Genomic DNA, 24210 nt, shown 5'->3' with positions numbered 1-24210 from the left:
GAAGTATTATGATAGATGGGGAGAACGCAAGCTCCAGAGCCCGGCAGAGAATGGTCTAGTCATTGTAAATGCAAATTGTGATTTCTGCTCAGTAGACAGCAAGATTATAGGCACATGGCAAAATTGATGATGAACATCAGTGTTGATTGAATATCCATTCAGCTGTGTGATCAAGGACTATTTAAATGTAATATTCAGATTTTAAAATGTATAGTATACCAAATGTACATTATTTTCACATTTGTACCGTTACAAAAATGGAGTATTCTTTGGTGTATAGTAAAGAGAACATTATAAATTTCTGTAGGAAAGGCTGAATTGCTCAGGAAGAAGTGTTGGATCATTTTGCTATCCAAAGAGAGAAATATTCCTTCCACTTATCCTACTCAAAATACATTCTAGATGGATCAAACTCCTCAATGTAAACAAAATATTAAAATCATTAAAATAAAATAAGAATATTCTTGTGTCCTTAAACAAGAAAGCCTGTATTAAGATACAAAAATGCAGTAACTGTTAAAAGAAAACATTGATAGATTTGACCTCATAAGGATTTACATTTTTACATATCAACTACTTATTTGAAAGCTAAATAATAAATAAGAGGGGGCTCCTGGGTGGCTCAGTCCATTGAAAGTCCGACTTCGGCTCAGGTCACGATCTCACAGCTTGTGAGTTCAAGCCCCGTGTCGGGCTGTATGCTGACAGCTCGGCGCCTGGAGCCTGCTTTGGTTTCTGTGTCTCCCTCTCTCTCTGCCCCTAATCCACTCGCATTCTGTCTCTGTCTCTCCCAAAAATAAATAAACATTAAAAAAAAAAAGAATAATAAACAAGAGGTAAGGAGATAGCAGATTGGTAATCAGAATTTATAAGAACACTTACTGTGTGAAAGAGAAAAATAAAACCACCAGTAGGCAATGACACAATTCATATTAAAAAAACACTTGTGTAAAAAGGAAATTGAAAGGTCCAATAATAAAAATGAGAAGATTCTCAGCCTTATTAGATGTCAGACACATGAAAATGGGAAAAACAGTAAGATACTCATCAGATTAACTGTTGGTGAAATTGTGGGGATATTGATAACATTTATGTGATGCTGAATGTCGTATAAATTGGTGTAGCCATTTTGGGGGACAGTTGATAGAAATGTATTAACCTAAAGTTGCCCACCAGTTCCTTGTCTTGATAAGAGAAACTCTTACATGGGTTCAGAAGGTGACATTTTCAAGGTTGTATTGTTTTTAAATAAGGGGAAATTGTAAACAACCCAAATGTGTATCAATAGCATAACTGAAATATGTTCATACAATGAATTAATAGGAATGAATTTCAACTGTATATCAACTTGGATACATTTTAAAATTATATAATTGAGTGAAAATATAATTTGTTGAATAACACATACACTTTGCTTTATCTGGAAAAATACATAATATCCTATATTTCTTTTTTTTAATTTATTTTTTAAATTTATATCCAAGTTAGTTAGTATATAGTGCAACAATGATTTCAGGAGTAGATTCCTTGGTGCCCCTTACCCATTTAGCCCATCCCTCCTCCCACAACCCCTCCAGTAACTCTGTATTTGTTCTCCATGTTTAAGAGTCTCTTATATTTTGTCCCCCTCCCTGTTTTTATGTTATTTTTGCTTCCCTTCCCTTATGTTCATCTGTTTTGTCTCTTAAAGTCCTCATATGAGTGAAGTCATATGATATTTGTCTTTCTCTGACTAATTTCGCTTAGCATAATACCCTCTAGTTCCATCCACATAGTTGCAAATGGCAAGATTTCATTCTTTTTGATTGTCAAATAATACTCCATTGTGTTTGTGTGTGTGTATGTATATATATATATATATGTATGTATGTATACAGACCACATCTTCTTTATCCATTCATCCATTCATCCATTGATGGACATTTGGGCTCTTGCCATACATTGGCTATTGTTGACAGTGCTGCTATAAACATTGGGATGCATGTGCCCCTTCGAAACAGCATACCTGTATCCCTTGGATAAATACCTAGTAATGCAATTGCTGGATCGTAGGGTAGTTCTATTTTTAATTTTTGAGGAACGTCCATACTGTTTTCCAGAATGGCTACACCAGTTTGCATTCCCACCAGCAGTGCAAAAGAGATCCTCTTTGCATCCTCGCCAACATCTGTTGTTGCCTGAGTTGTTAATGTTAGCCATTCTGACAGGTGTAAGGTGGTATCTCATTGTGGTTTTGATTTGTATTTCCCTGATGAGTGATGCTGAGCATGTTTTCATGTGTTGGTTGGCCATCTGGATGTCTTCTTTGAGGAAGTGTCTATTCATGTCTTTTGCCCATTTCTTCACTGGATTATTTGTTTTTTTGGGTTTTGAGTTTGATAAGTTCTCTATAGATTTTGGATATTAGCTCTTTATCTGGTATGTCATTTGCAAATATCTTTCTCCCATTCCATCGGTTGGTTGCCTTTTAGTTTTGCTGATTGTTTCTTTCGCTGTGCAGAAGCTTTTTATTTTGATGAGGTCTCAATAGTTCATTTTTCCTATATTTCTTTTTTAAAGAACTTTTAATTTGGTGTATTTTTAGATTAATAGGACAGTTGCAGAGAGTTTCCAAATGTTCACCCCTATCCTTTCCAATTGTTAACATCTTCTATAGCCCAGTGCAATGTTTAGCATAGGAAATTAACATTGGTACAATATTATTATCCAAACTAAACATTTAATTTGATCCTTCACCAGTGTTTTCATTCATGTCCTTTTCATTCCAGGATCCCATTCAGGATTCTACCTTATATGTAGTGGTGACTTCACCCTCCTCCTCAGTCTCCTTGTCTTCTGTGACCTTGACATTCCCAAAAGCATCACTCCATTACTTTGCTGGTTGTCCCTTGGTTCAACCTGTTTGATATCTTCTCAATTTTGTAATGAGGGCACTCCTCCCTAGCAAGAGCACTGTAGAAATGGTGCAGCCTCCTTCTCAGTGCATCCTGTCATGAGACTCATGATGTTGAGGAGTTTATTACTGGTCATGCTGGCCTTATCACCTGCTCAAGGTGCTCTCAGCAATTTTCCACCATAAAAGTACTATTCTTCACCCTGGAGCCAACAAATATTTTAGGGAAGATACTTTGAATCTGTACAAATCTCTTATGCCTTTGCTCACTGATTCTAGTATCTATCAAAGGCAAATTTATCACTATCTATAATGTTCTAGTATTTTAAAAATGTGGAATTTATACTACTTGGGTAATAAAATATAAAGCAAATACAAACAGTGTTATCTCACTCAGAGGAAAATAACTCTTTTCTCTTTAAAAAAAATTTATAAAACCAAAAATGTTTTCATGGAAAAATGTTTTGTCCAAGGACTTGATATAAATTATGTGTAAGAGTATGGTAGATATAAAAATAACATGATATACAGAGGTAAACAATTCCTTGGTAAAATAATAACACTAAAAATGTCACTAAATACTATTGCTATTCTTGAAATTTTGTTCTGTGAAACAAGACCTGCATGATGAGGAGAGATTCTGTTTGTGCTGGAGCTCTGCCTTTTAATATTATTAATATTAAATTAATATTATGTTATGTTGGGTTACTTGGGTGGCTCAGTGGGTTAAGCGTCCTGCTCTTGATTTCGGCTCAGGTCGTGATTTCACCCTCATGAGATCAATCCCTGTGCCAGGCTCTGCTCTGGGCATGGAGCCTTCTTAAGATTCTCTCTCTCCCCATCCTTCTGACCCTCTGTTCTCTCTCTCTCTCTCAAAAACAATTTTTTTTTGGTCATGTTTAAGCTTAGAGATTTTGGCCAAGGCTAGTGTTCACCCACGAATTTCTGTGGCGTCAAAGTTTGTTAGTATACTAAACGGTACCTGGTTATGCTGTTGATTTGGTATCATTTAGAAACTTCTTGTTAATAATTCTGACTCCAGAGAGTGCCTGGGTGGCTCAGCTGGTTAAACGTCTGACTTTGGCTCAGGTCATGATCTCATGATTTGTCCGTTTGAGCCCCGCATCAGGCTCTGTGCTGGCAGCTGGAAGCTTCAGATTCTGTGTCTCCCTCTCTCTCTGCCCCTCCCTCACTTGTGTCTGTCTGTCTGTCTCAAAAATAATCAATAAACATTAAAAAAGTTAAAAAAAATAATTCTGACTTCAGGATACCGACAGGGGTCTGTTGATTTAGGTAAGGTTCCATCTAGCTTTAATCATTTCATGGTAGGTTTCCAAGGTTTATTATGGGTGGGAACACATCTCCTTGAGAACATTTAGCTTCAGAGCCTGCTAAAGGGACAGTCTGTAATGCATTATATATACATTTTGATGTATATATACATCAGCTACTGTGTTTAATACTTATCTCCATCATTTTCCATAGGTCTCTACCCTCCACGAGCCAAGCTGGTAATACAGAGGCATCTCTCTTCACTGACAGATAATGAGCAGGCAGACATCTTTGAGCGCGTCCAGGTAACATAATTTATAGTTCTCACAAATAAGATTTAAGAAATGAGAATTGGAGCCTGTTTTTATAAGTGTTTTTTTTTTTTTTCACTTCTCTCTCTGAAGTTAAAGATATATATTCTCTTGAACTGTATATGATAGTAATGAGAATGCCCCTGTTACTTTTGCTTCTAAGGGCAGTGAAACACTTAGCGTTATTTATGTCTGTCTGCCAGACACATAAAACCAAGAGGGAATACAATAAGATGAGAGAAGCTGTGTTGCCATCATGTGCTCTTGGTTTGTCTGTTGGACAGAAAATGAAGCCAGTCAGCGACCAGGAAGAGAATGAACTTGTGATTTTACATTTGAGGCAGCTGTGTGAGGCCAAGCAGAGGACACACATTCACATTGGAGAAGGCCCATCGGTGAGATGTTTTCTTTTCCTGGACCTACTTTTGTTTTGTTTATGTATTTACTCAAAATATCACAGAAGATGTGAAAGGAGTTTCTTTTCTTTGTGTTCTCATCGTTAGGGCTAAAGTCCTATCAGATTCATTTTTCAGCTATTTATGGGAGGTTTTAACATTGAGATAAAATAATGATGAGTTTTAAAATGTGAAAAAAAGGATTATTGTTATAAAAACAGTAATAGTAAGTGTTCATGATTTAGAATGAACATGCAGTTTTAGTTATATTAACCCATTTTATTTCAAATTCATATGAACATTTTATTTCGTTAAAAGTTTACACAGGCTTGAAGGGTACATAGCAAATACCCAAAGAAGCAGTAGTATTTTGGAAACATCCCTTTTAGCTGCAAAGGAAGATACGGTATTTTTGTGCATGTGGTGGAGAATGTGTTTCCAGCTGCATGTAAATAAAGCAAGACACCAACAACAGCATGTAGGGAGACGATGACATATTTACTTAGTAACACTAATTCCGATTAGTCTGTATTTCACTCTATTCAGAACAAATCACATATCACTTTATTAGTGATTCCTGAATTGTATGCATTGAATAGTCTCTTCGAGAGAACCTTCTATGAGCTAAGCTGTGTGATAATGGTGAACAAAAAAGAGATGAATGAATCTTCCAGGAAAGAGCTCAAATATTGGAAAGGGGAATGCAGACAGATAAATGGACACATAGAATAGAGGTAACAAAGTGGCTTTTTAAAAGAAGTGCAGTGAGCTCAAAAATAGCTATGTTTTTGCTTTAGAGCCAGAATGGAGAGTAAGGAAAGAGGGAAGAAGTAAATAATTCAAGAAGAAGAAATTTGGGGGAGGCTGAAGTTTTAGGGGAGATGGTTTGTTCATTGAAAAATTCGAGGGAGTGTTTTTAAAGGAAGGGACATTGAGGACAAAGTTTTGCGGTAGCTGTGAGCACGACATACTTCATGCAGGCCTTCAACATACTTCATGGATTTTTAGGATGTACCTGGGGATTGATGGGGAAATAATGGCTAGAAGGATAGGCAGCAGTGAGATGATGAAGAGCCTTAAGTGCTCAGCCTGACTTTGTCATTGAAAGGTTTCAAGTAAGAGTGTGAGTTCAGGTTTGTAATTTAAAGAGATAATTCTGCTGTTATAGTGATGGTTGATTTGTGGGACAGGTTGATGGGTGAGGAGGTTGACAGTGTTAGGACTGAAGTCACATTCTCAAATCCGGAGAATTTGATAATAGAATATGCGAGAAGTAACTCATTTAGTTATTGCACAAACTGTTATCAAGTTGCGTACTAGGTACTAGGCAATGGGGTTGAATAATGACAGCTCTTTTCTGCCATCTAACTGTTGAGGAGGAGAAACTGACATGTAATCAAATAAAGCAAAATATGGAGATATATGGCAGGATTGGGACAATGATATAAGTATGTACCAGAGAGGGATAACACCTATACAAAAATAGATTGAGTGATTCTGTCTTTAAGAATTTATTTTGGGGGTGCCTGCGTGGCAGTCAATTAAGTGTCCAACTCTTGATCTCAGCTTGGGTCATGAGCTCGTAGTTTGTGAGTTCGAGCCCTGCATCAGGCTCTTCGTGGATGATGCGGAGCCTGCTTGGGAGTCTGTCTCTCCTTCTCTCTCTGCCCCTCCCCCACTTTTGCGCATGGTCTCTCTCTCTCTCTCTCTCTCTCTCTCTCTCTCTCTTTTTCAAAATAAATAAGTGAACTTAAAAAGAAAAGAATTTATTTTGTCTTGGAGAGAAGCTGAGCTAGAGCACTACTGAAGATATGGGAAAGGGAATGAGGCAAGAACCATTTAGGAGGCGTGATCATTAGGACTTGGTGACTGGGAACATGTGTCAAGGAAGGGAAAGGGGATTGCTAGTAGAGGCCACACAGTTGCAGATTTTGGGGAACTGTATGAAACTAGTCTAGGACATGTAGAAAGAAAACAAGAGTGGGGAAAGGGATGGAAATAAGAAATAAGAGTTCAATTTTAGAAATGTGTTTGACATTTATTTATTTATTTATTTATTTATTTATTTATTTATTTTTTCAACGTTTATTTATTTTTGGGACAGAGAGAGACAGAGCATGAACGGGGGAGGGGCAGAGAGAGAGGGAGACACAGAATCGGAAACAGGCTCCAGGCTCTGAGCCATCAGCCCAGAGCCTGACGCGGGGCTCGAACTCACGGACCGCGAGATCGTGACCTGGCTGAAGTCGGACGCTTAACCGACTGCGCCACCCAGGCGCCCCATGTGTTTGACATTTAATTAGAAAAATGGATTTGGTGCCCACAGAGGAATTTGAGTTCATGGTGTAAATATGGAAGACATTGGGCTCTGGCATAGACTTGAAATCGAAGGGGGAGTTACCGAGGGACGCCTGCATGTCAGGCAATGAGGGAATTAAAATGGTGCCAGTGAAAAAGACAGAAAGAGAATGAATGAAATTTGCCATGGTGGGTGACCAAGGTAGGAGAAAAGTTCAAGTTAGAAGATCAGCCATGTCCAGTGATATAGGAAGGTCAAGAAACATAAAGTCTTGGGATTTTAGTAAGTTCTCCCTCACTTTCTCTCTTCCCCCCACCCTTCCTTTCTTCTTTCCATTTATTTACCTGGTATTTACTGAGCATCTACGGTGTCAAGCATTGTGCTAAGCACCATTACAATTTCTCTATTTTAGTCATGTTCTTTGCCTGAAAGCCTGACAAGAATACCCTCCTAATCCTTTATATACACCCCAGCCCAGTCCAGCTCACATCCATAGCCATGGCTTTCCTTCCTTTCTTAAGGGGGATCATATATATATATTTTTTAATCAGTAACTTCTTAACCCCATGGAGCCAATTCTAATGACTGTGCTGAATTTTCCTGCCTGGTCTTTCATTCTCTGATTTCCCTGTCCTTCCCATGATTTTTCAATATTGCTTTCCAATAAATCTTTCCCCCAGACATTACTTTGTGATGCCCCTCTGCTTATAAAATCTGATCCATGATTCCTCCCATTCAAGGTTTCATATCCAGCCTCACTTTTCCAAGTTAACCTTCCACTACTTTCTTTTGTTTTAACCAAACACCTGCACTGTCTCACTGCCCCATGGGCATTGGTCTTTAGTATTTTGCTGTCATCCCCAGTGCCAGGACCATCTTCATCCCCTTTTTTTCTGCCTGTCTGAATCTTGCCTATCTTTTTATTCCCGACCACTGAGACCCACAACCAATCTTTTGATTATTGAGACCCACAACCAGTCTTCACACTTCCAGATTTGATACATGTTGTTTTGTGTTGCTGTTTAATGTGAATATATTTCTTTCTCAAACAAATAATAAAGTTTCTTTCTTGGAAATTTTCTACCACTAGGAACCATAGTAGCTTTTCAGTGCACTAGGATAAAATAGAGAATCTAATATAGTGGACATATTGTAGATTCTCATACAGTTTGTAGTATCTATGAGTATTTGTTGATCTGAAAGAAATGACCCACTCACAAATGAAAATGGGATTTTAACAGAGGCATCAGCAGATTTCAGTTTCACTAGATGCTTTGTTCTTTGAAACTTTTTTTCTATGTTTTCCTTCATAATTTGGGAATAAAATATGTGGCTTGAAGAGGGATGGTTATAGTTGTTAGTCAAAATGGCAGTAAAAATTGACGTGTCAAGTTTAAATTTTTGTTAAATGCAGCAGGAATATATTAGCAGAAAGGAAAGGCATAAAGGAGAGATCTTCTGTGTTTTTTTATTACTTGCAATATTAAAAAGTAACCCCCTGTCCTTACAATCTGTATGCTCACAGTGTGGGACCTAAATTATTACTCCTTAATAGAACTACAGAAGAATTCTTACGGTTTTTAATGGCTTAGTCAAGCCTGTATTTAAAGGCTCATTTAACCCTGAATGTTTCCAAACTAAAATTTATCTGTTTTTCTTTCTATAGACAATTTCAAATAGTACCATCCCGGAAAATGCAACAAGCAGTGGAAGGTTCAAACTTGACATTCTGAAAAATAAAGCTAAGAGATCTTTAACTAGCTCCCTGGAAAATATCTTCTCAAGGGTAAGATTAAACAGAGACTCTTAATTAGATATTGATGTCTGTGTTTACTAACTGCTTTACTTCATTCTCAACTGTCTCACAGAATATTTCCTTTCAAAAAAATAAACCACAAAGATCGCTTTAACATAGTTAAATTCTTTAAAGTAATCTCATGATTTATTCTGGTGCTTCTAATATCTAAGTTTGAGCAAGAGATTTAGTAGTAGAAATATATATATATATATATATATATATAGGAATATACTTCATTTTGCTATTATTAGGAGCTGACAGGAAATGCTGAAAACAGTGTAAATTAATAGAAATCTACATATTCCATTTAATAAATTTGTATATTTTATTTTAAAATCAAAGTGATTTCTCTTCCCTTCCATTATTCTCTTCCTGAATGGTTCAGTCCAAAACTGTCAGATGAGATCAGGCAAGGTAGAGGTGTTAGGGCTGGAGGGTGGGAGAGTTACAGTGGCTCAGAGCAGAGAGATAGAGCCTGTGGGGTGCTGTGTGTGGGGTGGCCCAATGCAACCTGTGAAAACCAGAGTGTGGTGAGGAGTGTGTCAACTTAAGAGGGTAACCTGGTTCAGGAAGTCTGAGCCTCAGCCGATGAGGAGGCCAGTCCTGCATAGGGATGGCCCAGTGCAGGATGTCAGAGTGAGAGTGAGTGGAGGGGAGAAGGCATTCAAGGTGCTGCTATGAGGAGTTAGAGTCTGAGCAGGGTGGGGATGGCCTCTGTGGGTGGGTGTGGCAGCCCTGATATGGGGTGTTGGAACCTGAGTAGGATGAGGAGAGTGTCTGTGAGGTGTCAGTTGTGGAGATTTTAACACACAGGGGACTGGTCAAATATGTAAACGTATTAAGGATTTAGTAAAAGGAAATTACAAATATGAAAAGGGAAGAAATTAGAATAAATCCCATGTTGTTGGATTCAACTCAGAGGTAACAGTATGGAATCCTGGTTATCTATCTATATATTTTTGAATACTAGAGTTTTATGTATAATATGTAATGCATGTATATGTATTAACATGTAACATGTGTGTGTGTGTGTGTGTGTGTGTGTGTGTAAATCTGTATGTGGTCCCTGGCTCTGTCCACTGATAGGAGCTGGGAACAGCTTTTCTTCAAATGACAGAATAAATTAAGCCTGCTTGGGTGACACCAAGCACCCAAGGTTTGGTTTCTGCATATCATTCTACAAGAGGGAACTGGGATCCTGGGAGAAATGGCTGATTCCAGGACTTCAAAAGGAAGTAGATGATAAACAGAGCATGTTGGTATTTTAGATAATAAGGGAATGCTCAAAGAAAGATGGTGGTATGTCATAAAAACCTTGAGGGGCATCTGAATGGCTCAGTCGGTTAAGCGTCCGACCTGATTTCAGCTCAGTTTATGATCTCATGGTACGTGGGTTTGAGCCCCACATCATGCTCTGTGCCGACAGTGTGGATCCTGCTTGGGATTCTCTCTCTCCCCTTCTCTGCCCCTCCCCTGTTAGCTCTCTCTCAAAAATAAATAAACACATTTTTAAAAAAGTTTTAAGGGGCGCCTGGGTGGCTCAGTCGGTTAAGCGTCCGACTTCAGCCAGGTCACGATCTCGCCGTCCGTGAGTTCGAGCCCCGCGTCAGGCTCTGGGCTGATGGCTCGGAGCCTGGAGCCTGTTTCCGATTCTGTGTCTCCCTCTCTCTCTGCCCCTCCCCCGTTCATGCTCTGTCTCTCTCTGTCCCAAAAATAAATAAACGTTGAAAAAAAAAATTAAAAAAAAAAAAGTTTTAAAAAGGCCTTGAAGGGCTCCCGCACTTGACATCTGAGGCAATATAAACGTCAAAATAAATGATAGCCAAGGATTGTAACCTGTTGCATGAAGTAGGAAACGACGAGCCCACTCTGATAGGAAACATAAATGAATACCTTGGAAGTTGATCATGATCAGGATATTTACTGGATTTAATTAATACTTTTTAATAACAAAGAGGAAAGTAGTAATTTCACAGTGGAGAAGACTGGCAGACACCACCTCAGTCAAGTGACCCAAGGGAACGTCATCAGCAATGAGACAAATTGAAATCTTGTGCGACTTGATACAGAGAGTACAGAACTTCTGTGGTATTCCTGCCAAAGGAGCAGTACCTGAATCTAATCATGAGGTAGAGTCAACAAACCCAAATTGAGGGATGGTCTACAAAATCACTAGCCTGTTGTCATCACAAGTATTAGGGTCAGGAAAGTGAAGTGCAGGGGAGCATTAGGACATAGTACCTTCTGATGTAGGGTGTTCTTGTTCTTTCTTCTTTGCCTGAACTCAAAATACTTTATAGATATTTCTCTTAATTAAAGTGATCAGCTACCAACCCTATTATCAGCAGAAGACACAATGTAGGAAAAGAGTATTCTACAAGATTAATCAGAAGTGTGTTAAGGCACCATTTCATAAAATTGTCCTATCTTTTCTTCCCCAGTATTTATAAGTTACTTGTGTTCCTTCTTTCTCTCTCCTTCCTTTTCTCACTCCCTCCTGCCCTCTTCCCCTCCTCCCCGCCCTCCTTCTCCTATCTCCCATTGTATTTAGTGAGAATTTTAGTAGAAAGGCCATTTAAGTAGGTGGTCTGGGGGCCTGAATTCAAGACCTGGCCCTAGTAGGTTTTATACGTATGATCCCGGACAAATTATTTTCTTCTAAGCCAGTTTCCCCATTTGTGAAATGGGCATCCTGATACTGTGCCTATCTCACATCAGTACGAGGATGAAATGTCATTATGTTAGGAAAGTATCGCAGTGTAGATAGGAGATGGTCCAGACAGTGGGAAGCTCTGAAACCCTTGTCATTTTTGGAATGACCCGAGGGTGCTTAGAGTATTACTCTCCTCATCCCCATTTAGTACTTTGGCGTTCTGCACAGCACTTGCACGGCTGACTTTGAAGTGCCACATACATAGCCTTGAGTGGCTGCAACAACTCTGTCGGCAAGGGCACACACAGCCCATCTATTTTGGTCGAGGTGGATGGTGTAGCTTTTGTGCCCCACAGTGCTGCCAAGTGCCATAAATTATGTGACCCAACAAGATCTTGCTTGCACCATGTGCAGCAGAATGGACTTAAGGGGAAGGTTGGCAGCTATCCATGGTGTGTTAAAGGTTACTCAGAAGAGGGCTTTTGTGTACCTCTAAAACTGATCAGTGTATCATTTTCATTCTGAGTTATATGGTAGAAAATTGGCACTCCAGCCACAGATTTTGGCTCATAATTGCTGCCATTTTTAAATGTGAAGACAGTTGATTTAACTAACTATAGCTGTTTATGAAATAGGATATGTTTTTAAAATGCTCAGAAGCTCAGCTCATTAACAATTAAAAAGTGGGTCCAGGGGAAGAGGCGTGCCACATGTATTACCAAATCATCAGACAGTTAAACTGGAAAAGCTGTCTGCTCAGAGGTGAAAAGACAGAGTCCTGTATTCTGGGTATTTGTTGCTTTTTCATTAGTTGAAGTTTTATAGAAGGGAAATATTCACTAATGTGTTTATGTATAGATAAATATTTCCAAAAGAGGAACATTTATCAATATAAAGTATGCATCATTGGAAAAGAGTTCTCATTTTATGCTTCCCTCAGAGTACTATCCATTGTCCTTCCTTGTTGAAATGTGTGAATTAATGACCACGATAGAGCATAATTTTATTTATTTATTTATTTATTTATTTATTTATTTATTTATTTATTTTAAAATTATTTATTTTTGAGATAGAGAGAAAGAGAGTGATAGGGGGCAAGTGTGTGTGTACAAACAGAGGAGGGGCAGAGAGGGGGAGAGAGAGACAGAGAATCCCAGGTGAGATCTGCACTGTCAGCACAGAGCCTGACACAGGGCTCAAACTCATGAACCGTGAGATCATGACCTGAGCCGAAATCACGAGCTTGATACTTAACCAGCGGAGCCACCCACGTGCCCCTAGAGTATAATTTTAAAGTAAATTTGTTTTTCTTTGTGTCCGCGCACACACACACACACAAAACACATGGATAAAACACTGCTATGACTAAAATGTGTGATTTAAGTGCTTTTCTAATAATGGAAATGACTTGATACCTGTCTGACCAGTCTCCTTATTGTGACCAAATAACCTGTTTAAGATAAGCAGGGAGGTTGGCCTGGAAGTAGCAGCTAAAAAATAAGGGGAAAAACAACCTGGTCCTCACAATAGTTTCCTCTTGGCCACGCACATGAACCAAACCATTGATCCACCACAAATATAGTTTATTACTGGAAGTGTCTGTTGTTAGGCATAGAACTGAAGAACTGAAAGAACCTTGATCAGGTTCTTTGCAGGACATTTGAAAAATTACCAGTGTAGGCTGCTTAGTTTTATTAGCAATTCCACTTTTCACCAAGTTCTGTTTACAGGAGATAACAGTGAATATGAGCTCAAGAGTTCCACTGCTAAGTTGAAATTCTTGGGTTCAAATTGCTGCCCAGTCCTTGAACTAGCAGTGTAAACTTTGGCAACATAATCAGAACTTCAGTCTCCTTAACTGTAAAGTTGAGCTAAGTAACTATATCCACCTTGGAGACTCTGTGAGGATTAAATGAGATAATGCACTATAAAATGCTCAACATAGTATATAGAAGGGGATAGGTACTCACTGATATTTTATGTGGCCATCAATTTTACTGTTGATATGATTGTTATTTAGGTGCCCCAGTCTCCCTTTCTCAGAAGGCACCTGGAGTATGCACTCCACCAAAATGAGGAAGTAAAAAAGAGGAAGACATAAGATCACAGACACATTTCAACATAGGGTAGTATTAAAAGAAATGTCTAGGTTGATAGTAAAGGAAAATACTGGCAAGTCTAAATTGCAACCTGTCCAGAGTAAGGTAAAAAGGCAGAGGTTTCTATAATGGGTAGCTCAAAGAGAAAGAAAAAAAAAATGGCAGTTGATGGATTATGTGATGTTTGGCCATACTGAGTTCTGTTGTTGACTTTCATAATAAACTAGTAACTGCTGAGGCACTTGTTGACTACATGAAAAACAGATTGTACAAGATAGTAGTTGTAATCACAGTAGAATATGTAATAGATGAGATGATCTCTTCAGTTCCTCTTTCTTAGATCATCTATGAAATCCATACCAAACAACTACAAAAAAACAAAACAAAAACAAAAAACAAAGAAACCCCACAAAAACCAGTTCACCTGTCTTGAAGCAGACTGACGGATAGTCTAGCATTTCTAGAGAGAAATGTTTTATTGACGTAGTTTTCATATGGAAGAATGAATGAAGCTGAATCTATACATTTTACGATGCAGTTGTTTGTAATTTGCATTCCTTAGCTCATTTTTTTAAGAGAGAGAGGGAGAGAGAATCCCAAGTAGGCCCCATACAGTTAGTGCAGAGTCCGATGCGGGGTTTGAACCCATGAACCGTGAGATCATGACCCGAGCTGAAATCAAGAGTTGGACAGTTAGCCAACTGAGCCACCAGGCAGCCCTCCAATGGAGTTTTTAAAAACTTGTTTATTATAATCCTATAATGTGAACTATGTTGTTTGTAATCTAGGTGTTGTGGAGGTTGGATGTTTTGAAACTTTTTTTTTAATGTTTATTTTTGAAAAAGAGAGCTAGGGAGGGGGGAGGGGCAGAAAGAGAGGGAGACAGAAGATGTGAAGCAGGCTCCATGCTGACAGCAGAGAGCCTGATGTGGGGCTTGAACTCACAAACCATGGGATCATGACCTGAGTAGAAGTCAGATGTTTAACCGATTGAGCCACCTAGGCGCAACACCAACCCCCCACCGCCCCCCCCTTTTTTTTTTTTACCTTTCTTTATAACTGTTGTGGTTTGTTGTGTTCTGCCTTCCACGGTTATGTTTATCTGTATGAGACATAAAGTGAATGGGGCTGTCTCTGATCTTATGGGGTTTTCCTGATCTTATGGATGAAGAATGTTTAACCTTGTAACCAGAGTAACTTTAAAAACCTTGATCAGAGTATCTAGTTATCCAATGACTGATTTAGAAGCAGTGCAAATAGGTTGTGTATAAGTTCTGTTTACTGTGCAGGCAAGGCTGTTAATACTGCCAATGAATCTGAGCGAAACACAAAAGGATCAGTTTAATGCTAGTATAAAGAAGCAACCGCCTTTTATGGTTTTTAAAGTAAAAATTCAAACTGCATGAACAACTGAATTTTATTCTCTTCACTCAGGGAGCTAACAGAATGAGAGGCCGGCTTGGAAGTATGGATAGCTTTGAACGGTCCAACAGTCTTGCTTCAGAGAAGGTATCTCGTCTGAGCTCCTGTTTTTACTGCTGATTGCAACTTGGCAAAAACCAGCGCTGATATGGCGGTATCGCTTAGTTGTTTTGTGATGAGTCGTTTGTGACTTTAACAAATGTTATTGTTACAATTAAATTTAAAATATTAGATTAATGTTAAAATAAATGAAAAAATACTGTTATTTAAAGTAAGAAGGTTATGGATATTATTACGTTGCTCTCTTCCACTGCAGCTTTCTCATGTTAGCGCAGAACACCTATTCCAGGCTAATGGTGCTCTGTCAGGCTCTTTGCTGTTTTGGAGATGGTACGCTTGGGAACACAGTATTTGAGCAACTTTTGATCCAAAGGCACAGAAAAATAAGTCATCTAATTATTGCACTTGTATGGTGATCTTTTTATCTTTTGTTCTGTCATGTTACTGCTCCCCCATTTTTTTTTTTAACTGTAACATTAGGTTCCTTGTTATCTCCTAGATAGTTCTCAGTAGGTATCAGGCAATATGTCACCCGAGGTATATGCAACCTATTTTAAATGGAAAATATTAAAATATTTTTACTGAACTTTGTGTTGATAGAAGTGGGGATTTGGTTTCACTATGAGCGTCTTAACCCTAACCCATGTTTATCAAGCTAAACATTTCTACAGTGGTGCCTGTTTTGGAAAGTATAAACAGCATACCTGTCTAAATTGAAAGATTTATGATGTCCACCCATGCAATAGGAGAGGCATTCCGGCATAGCTCGCTTTTCATTCATTTCCTGTTTTTCATGTTTTTTAAAAAAATTTTACCTCAGGGAACTTGTCATTGGATAGAAATATCCACAGTGAATGAAGATACTGAACAGGCTTTATTTTATTTTCCTGAAGGCTTTGCTATGAAACTTGGATACTCAGGCATCACGATATTGTTTTGACAGTACAGGAAGCATGCAGGCGATATGTCACGGAAATCAGTAGATATGTAAATCCAGACTCTGCCCTTTTTTGGTCATGATCCCTTTTCATCTTTCTGGCAACAATGAGAAAAGTACAGCAGCTATAGCATTTTACCACAAAGTGTTAGGAGAAAGAATACTTTTTATCATTCCTTTCTCTTTCTGCCTATCTTGACGGATGCTGTGTTACAGCTGCTTATCTGAAGAAATGGGTTGTGGTGATACTGATTAGCCTTCAGCATGGATTGAGTGAAAGAAAAAAAAAAGTTTTGTCATGACTCAGGAGGAAGAAGAGGCTCCCTGTCACTTTTGAGCTGTGTGTTGAAGCAGGTCTGCCATGATCCATGTAGGAAAGAAGGACCTCACTTCTGCTTGCTTTGCAGGACTATTCACCGGGAGACTCTCCACCAGGGACACCACCAGCCTCCCCACTGTCCTCAGCTTGGCAGACATTCCCTGAAGAGGATTCTGACTCCCCACAGTTTCGAAGACGGGCACACACGTTCAGCCACCCACCTTCAACCACAAAGAGAAAGCTGAATTTACAGGACGGGAGAGCTCACGGTGTTCGCTCCCCTCTTCTGAGGCAGAGCTCCAGCGAACAGTGCAGGTGAGTCCAACACTCTTTCTGGAAAGTGAAATGAAATTCTCCTGTCACCTGTTACGGTCACTGTGCGGTTAAGATTTGTTGTGACTTCATGCTGCCAACAGTTCGCTTTTAGAAAGACCAGAAAAATAAATTGAATTGTAAAAAACTTCAGTTACTAAAAGAAACAAGGCAGGATTTAAGGTACACTCCAAGAGAAGAGTTAAAGCATTTTGGACAGAAACAGTTTTTTTGTTTTTTGTTTTTTTTTTCCCAGAAAAATGGAGAATACAAGATATTACACACTTATTTTGTCTGAAAAACTTGGTGACAACACATTTTACTCAGTGTTTTCTTGAGGACCACTCTACTGAAACATAATCAGCAAATTTGAAAATAATGTACATAGAAGTAGAACTTCCTGTTAGCCTATAATAAAATACAAGGGTTAAAAAAATCACCTAAGCTATCTTCCTACATGACATAAAATTTGGCTACACTTTATAATAAATTAAAGCCAAAAATGAAAGTTATTAAAAATTTTATCTAGAATAAAGTGATATCTGTAAAGAAGAATACATATATAATAATTGATAGGAGTGTCCATTAGAAATTATCTTATATGGTATTTAAAAAATAATTCAACAAAATTGTTTGGCATTTGGTAATATGTAATAAAGGAGGTAAACTCAGAATTGTAGAGTGCTTTCACATCTTCCTGTGTAGCACATGTCAGAATTTAAATCCTAGAATTAATTTTGTTTCTCTAGTTTGCCTGTGAGTCTGATATAGGAAACAGAGTCTGATAGTGATCCCAGTTGGGGAAAAACAAAACAACAACCCAGAACTCTAAGTAAAAGGAATTTTTATATTAGTTGTTATCAGAGTTATCAGCATTAAGTTTAAGGATACTGTTTTATCTTCAGTGTTGTTTTTTGACTAATTTGATACTTAAAAATAAGGTAGATACTTAGGATATATGAAAATAAAGTAGAGTAATAGAGTTAATTTTTCTCAGATTTTCTTTTCTAAAAAAGATTTACAATTCATGTGTATATCAAGATTTTTTAAAAAATGACTGCTTCATTTATATTTACACAAGGCACGAAGTCTCTTTTTTCCGGGAAAAATTATCAAGAATTTAAAAAATTATTTTAGACTTAAAATAGTTAAGTCTTTGAACTACTGATAATCATTTACAGGAACTTGTTTCCTGTAATTATTTCTGCTTTCCTACTTTTTTTTCCCTTGAAGTATCTTTTGCACATAAAAATAAACTCTGTTTGTCCTAAAACTGTTAAGAATGTTTTAGAGACAAACACGTATGGTTGGACATGCTGCACAGGTGAGGAATTCAGTTTGTGAGGAGTGAGCAAGGTCATGGTCATCTCAACAGACAACTGCATGTTTCCTTTTTTCCATAGAAGATCCAGCCCTGAGCTTTGAAAGGCAAGATTGAATTAATAGCAAGAACCTGTTTATATGCTTTTTCATAGTGAATGAAGATTTTGCCAAAATATAAATTAAGACAAATTTGCTGTGTTTTCTGTACTCAGCATTCTTCCATCAGTTCGGCGCATGCCCAAGGAGAGTAATTCTTCCTCCAGTCTTCCAAGTCTTCACACTTCCTTCTCTGCCCCTTCCTTCACTGCCCCCTCTTTCCTGAAAAGCTTTTACCAGAATTCAGGTAGACTGTCCCCACAGTATGAAAATGAAATCAGGTGAGATCAGTGTCCTCTGTTTGCAAAGCAAAATTTTCTGCAGTGATATGCTGATATGTTACTAAAAAGTGGCTCATTAATTTTGGAGTGACATTTATGCATCCATATGTTGTGCTTGTTCTAATCCATTTCTAATATAGTGGCTTCAATTCCAATGAATTTTATCAAGAAAACTTTTAAAACCAGTGTTTCAAAGCCTTTAATAACACGATCATCTAACTTTTTGAATTGTATCTTTTTGTACTGTGTATTTCTTTGCTGTACGCTCCAGAGTCTAAGCTTTGTACTGTTTGCAACAAGACCTGGTGCTAATACATACTAAGCAAATCTCCTCTGATTGTGCTTTTTCTTCTTAGCCTCTTTGGACATATGATACGGAATCCATAAGCCAACTGTACTAACATGATAGATAAATATATCTTTAGTTTTTAAGTATATAGAATATTTCCTAGGCATTTCTTTGATTTTTCTATGACATAGATTTACTTCTCTAAAACTCAGTGTAAAATACATAATGGGTACAGGATCATGTTGATGTCAACTCTTTCAGATAGCATGAAGGATTTCTTGAGTCTTGTAGTTATCTGATTTTGTTTTGTTCTCAGTATTGAAAATGTATAGCTTTTAAAATATTTGTGCTTTTAAGTACACAAAATTAGATGTAGTGATTTTTGGAGAATTGCCTTTTTAAAAAATTTAAAATTATGACATCTTACTGATTATTCAAATTATTAGTGGGATAACGGTAGCCTTCGAAAAGTGTTGAGTTAGCTTGGGAATTCTTCTAAAGGGATTGTTGCTGGCTTAGAAGTTTGTGATATTCATTCCAGTCTTCGTTGTAGCTTGCTTGACTCATTCTTTTTTTTCTGCTGTATAGTATTCCATTTAATACACTACAGTTTATCCACTGTCTTGCTGATAGACTTGGGTTGTTCCTAGTCATTTGATATTTGACAATTCTTGCAGTCAAGGAGAGGAATACCTGTTGTAACCAGCCTGTGTGTCACTAAGATTTTCTTTTTGACCCCATTTCTTTTAGACTAAGGAAATCCCAAAAGTTAGCATTTAACTAGGTAACCTTCAGCAACTGGTTAAATTAGACTAATTTTTGAATGATCTCTGAGTATCTTTTGTCTATGTGTGCTGATTATTTTCACTCTAAGAAAGATAATTAATACTGGATTTAAAAAATTTTGAATCTGAACTTCCTCTGAATTAGTACAAAGTCATGTTCATACATTGAGTTTCTAGTGAAGAAAATGAATGAAGAACTGATTTTAAAGGGCTTTTCGAGGGGGCACTTGGCTGACTCACTTGGTAGAGCATTCAACTCTTAAATCTTGGGGTTGGGAATTTGAGTCCCACTTTGGGGGTAGAGATTACTTAAAAAATAAATATAAAAAAGTAAATAAGGGATTTTTCAGGGACAACCTTATAGGAGAAGATTGAAAAGAAATTAGCTACAAAAAACAGTGTAGTATATATGGAATATGCCATGAATTGAGAGAACCAAGAATGTACACATATAAAAATATCAGTTTGCCTTATGTCTATAGTACTACCTATTAATAAGAGTACAGCACTTTGAATGAAACATACTGGCAGTTCCTTATTGTTATGTTAGTTAAAGTGAGCATCTGGGCAATCCTAGTTTTCTTCTGGAAACAGAACCCTGCCCAAAAGTGACAATTAGGAAAAATCATTGAGAAGGTCAAAGGTTAGTTGTGAACAGAATGCAGAACGCCAAAACAGTGGCTTTTTTTTTTTTTAGATTATTTATATTGTAGTGTGTTACATATCTGTCTTCAGTAGTTTTGCTTAAGTGTGTGCATTATTCTTGCTCAAACTTCCTAGTCCTCTGTATCTCATTCTAAAGAAGGATATTAAAGTCAGAGGGTAAGTGTATTTAGTTTTGCATTGAAAATTTTCACTTTTTGTAGCTATCTTACTTGAAGTGATATATTTAAACATATGGAGAACTTTTAAATTTGTAGGATCATTAAAAATAATCCCGTTTTCTGTACTTTGTAATATTTTCTTGGCTCTAAGAATAGCGAAAAAATCAGAGAGCACTTTCTTGTACATTTTTCTGTACTTTCTGTACAGTTTTTTTGTTTGTTTGTTTTTTGGTAATTTGACCAGCATAGACCCAGCAGGCCAAAAAGAAACTTAAAATTTTTATTTTTATAGAAAAGTATAACAATCAGGGCTGCCTGGGTGGCCCAGTCAGTTAAGTGTCTGACTCCTGATTTCAGCTCAGGTCATGATCTCACAATTAGTGAGTTTGAGCCCCGAGTCAGGCTTTGTTCTGTGTCAGCTCAGAGCCTGCTTGGCATTCTCTCTCTCCACCCCTCCCCAACTCGTGTGTGCACTCTCTCTTTCTCTCTCTTTCTCTTTCGCTCTCTCAAAATAAATAAACTTAAAAAAAAAAAAAAAAAGGCAAGTACCCCAGCCCTGAGCATACAGCGCAGTGGATTGTCACGGAGTGATTGCTCCCATGTCACCACCTCTCAATAAATGGAATGCTATCAGTACTCTCACGGTTCTTCTCTTCCCACCCAATCACTTTCCTTCCCCCTGATCACTCATACCATTGTTCATATTTGCCTGGTTTTGAACTCTATATAAATGGAATGGTACAGCATACATTCTTTTACTCTGGCTTCTTTCATTGCACATTACTTTATGAGATTCATCCCCATTTTATGTGTAGTTCAGGTCATTTATTTTTTATTGCTGTATAGTATTCCACTTAATATGTGGGTTGTTTCTAGTTTTGGGTCATTAAAAGAGTGCTATCCTGGATATTATTAGTTGTCCTGGATATTAGCATATCTGTCCATTATTGAGGACTATGTACACAGTAGTAAAATTGTTGGACAAAATTCACTATTAATAGGTTTATTTCAACTAGTAAGTCACTTAGACATAAATTACTAGTTACAATCTGGGACAGGGTTTTTTTTCAATTTGTATTTTGAAATAATTTCAGAGTTAAAGAAAATTTGGAAAAATAATATGGAGAACTCCTGAAAACCTTTTATCCAGATTCATCATTTTTTTTAAATTTCCACATTTTCTTTATCATTCCTTCTGTTTATTCACATATTATATGTATATGTGTACACACACACGTGCATATATGTATACTTTAATATGTATTTCCTAAGAATGAGGATATTCAAGAGCATGGTTTTAATTCAGTGATTTCTGAATCTACATTTCTCATCACGCCTTTCAGAGAGAACATGAAGCACACACAATTACTGTAATATCTGCAACTATTCAGAATATTGAGAGGAATGAGGTTCAGAATACTATGAATTACAATTTTCTTTTCAATTGAGTACCTCGCATCTTATTAGTTGTATAGAGTGGATCTCTAAATATGCACAGTCAAATAAGGTACAGAGTATGTTAGCATATAGGCTAATATATACTACTTCTTAAAAAGCCTATTAAATTGAAAATTTGAAACTCAGATTAGACATCCTTCTCTAGGACCTCTATTCTGAATTATTAAAAACATGTCAGGTTACTGTTTTTAAGTAGGCTGAGAAAAAGGAATCAAGATATTTTTAATATGGTTTATTGATTAGTAGGTTTATCTGCACAGCCTTGAAATGATAAAGGAAAGGGAATAAGCATATGTTTTGTTTTGCCTTGAATTAGTTTTTAAAAATTTAATGTCATTTCATTGTTTAGTAGCTGAACCATAAATGTGATGATATAATACATTTATATAATATTTATCAAATATGATACATCCTTTCTATCAATAGGCATCTTTGTCACTCCTTATAATTTTTTCTCAGCATTTAAGCCTTTAACCAAGAAAACATTTATATTGAAGTTAATTGGTCAAAAGTAAAATGATAGTCATTACTTCTATTCACTTATAAGACTTTTCAGTGAGAAAATAAGATTTTTGCTGAAGTACTTTGTAGTACAATTTTGGTTCCACATAGTTCTCTTGTGTTCACTGATAAAAATAGTATTATCATTCACAATTCACTATTGAAATAACTTCATGCTTTATTGATGACTAATGGAAATGCCTTTTATTCTAAAATCCTGATTTTGGTCATACATCTCTCTCTGTATGCTAATGTCATTCCTTCTTTTCCTGTTGGACTAGACAGGACACTGCTTCAGAATCAAGGTGATTAGAGGTCTAAATATGTTCTTATAAAAATTCATAAATTCTTCCACCTGAATATCACTGTCAGTTAAAAAACAGTTTTGGCTGTCTCCTGAATGCATGCCAATATTCTCGTGCTATAGGGTTCTGTCGTAGGGAAAATGTGATGCCTGGTGTAATCAAAGATCACAAATAATCATATAAAATGTTGATTGCAAACAGAAATCCTGTTTCTACTCTATTCCGTGCTGACAATTCCTTAGTACTGTGCCGTGGCCTTCAAGCAAAGCCTGATTTTAATTTTGAATTAATAGACATGAATTTGCTCATTCGGAGGTATGTATGTACATATAAGGAGTTTATTTCAAGAAGATGCAGAAATGAGCATCCTAAAAGAAACAAGGTCATAAAATTTAATCTAGTTTTCACCCAAAGAGGATTGTTAATCTGTTTCTATTCGCCTTAATTCTTGATAAGTTGGTTACTTTGAGACACTGCTGAGGCCTGTCAAACCTCCCACTGGTCTGGACACAGGAAAACACCTACTTCCTTATTATGGAAGTCTGACCACATCTGTAGTGATATCTCTTCCTCTCAACTCGCATGCTTTTTGTGATAAACATCCAAAATTATTGCTGTACAACTTAACTGGAAATAATTATTCTTGGCTTTGTTTTAGGTTCTATACTTAGTTTGTATCAGGAATCCCGTGAAAAACAGACATGCCCATCTTTCTGTTTGGAGCCACTAACATTTGGATTTCTTTCTAGCTACAGTGAAGACACAGTGTTAAAGATTGGACTAGAATGAAAAAAAAGGAGAAAAGAGAGGAGAAAAAAGGAAACCATTTTGGACACATTGATAAGATAAAAAATGACTTTTTGTTTGAGACTTGTAATTGATTGACACTTTTTAATGGTTGGGTGTAAGACTCTTACCTACTTTTAAAAGCCTAATGGAAGTGTTAGTTTTACTGTGTGTCCTTCTAGGTTCTACAGTCATAAAAACAGGTCTGTTTATTACCTTAGAGATTATTTGGCCTGGACTTTCCTTATTTTACATATGGTTAGATTGAGCCCTAGGGATGTTTTATATCTTGTTTAGTATTATTTCCTTAATCTTAGGTTTTAGGGATGTGAGTAAGCAAATGAGCTAGCCACCCAGAGATACTTTAAATTCCAGTGTAAAGGACTTAATCTTTTAAAAATGTATCTTCAAAGTAGAGCTTAGGAAATAAAACTCCTTGTTTTTCTCATTTTTTCTTTTTGTTTTACACATTGTTCCACTGATTAATCTATCTCCGACTCATAGCTCACATGCTATATATTGCTTTCCACTAGAATAGTTCAATATCAGTTTTATTTAATTAGTATAGATTTTCCAAAGAATGATAGGATTGTACCTAGTTGAAAGTCAGGACTTACATAAACTATTAGTGTACCTGATGCAGTTATGTGTAAATTATACTTTGGATCCTGTGAGAAAAGCTTAAGTTTCATCACTATGTTGTTCCACGAGTCTTTCCTGAGGCATTTACAAAGAGAACACTTTTTCAGATTTCTGTGAAATAGGTGCTATATCACATTAATCAAGTCTTGT

The 24210-nt window shown here is 37.0% G+C and overlaps 1 protein-coding gene across 2 annotated transcripts in view; it reads left to right on the top strand.

Moving 5' to 3' along the window:
* Positions 1 to 24210, top strand: part of TBC1D4 (TBC1 domain family member 4) — a 66578-nt gene that overhangs the window by 12798 nt on the left and 29570 nt on the right. For both annotated transcript variants that reach the window (XM_047080674.1, XM_047080682.1), the window contains exons 5-9: positions 4379 to 4470; positions 4761 to 4871; positions 8837 to 8956; positions 15155 to 15229; positions 16547 to 16773. In XM_047080674.1, the coding sequence (XP_046936630.1) occupies positions 4379 to 4470; positions 4761 to 4871; positions 8837 to 8956; positions 15155 to 15229; positions 16547 to 16773 (625 nt within the window). The remainder of the gene's footprint in view (positions 1 to 4378; positions 4471 to 4760; positions 4872 to 8836; positions 8957 to 15154; positions 15230 to 16546; positions 16774 to 24210) is intronic.

Source organism: Lynx rufus, unplaced genomic scaffold (assembly GCF_022079265.1).
Source record: "Lynx rufus isolate CCGP_SWC_20201006 ecotype Redwood Valley unplaced genomic scaffold, mLynRuf1.p SCAF_1, whole genome shotgun sequence".
Taxonomy (NCBI): domain Eukaryota; kingdom Metazoa; phylum Chordata; class Mammalia; order Carnivora; family Felidae; genus Lynx; species Lynx rufus.
This window is presented reverse-complemented; position numbering and strand designations above follow the sequence as displayed.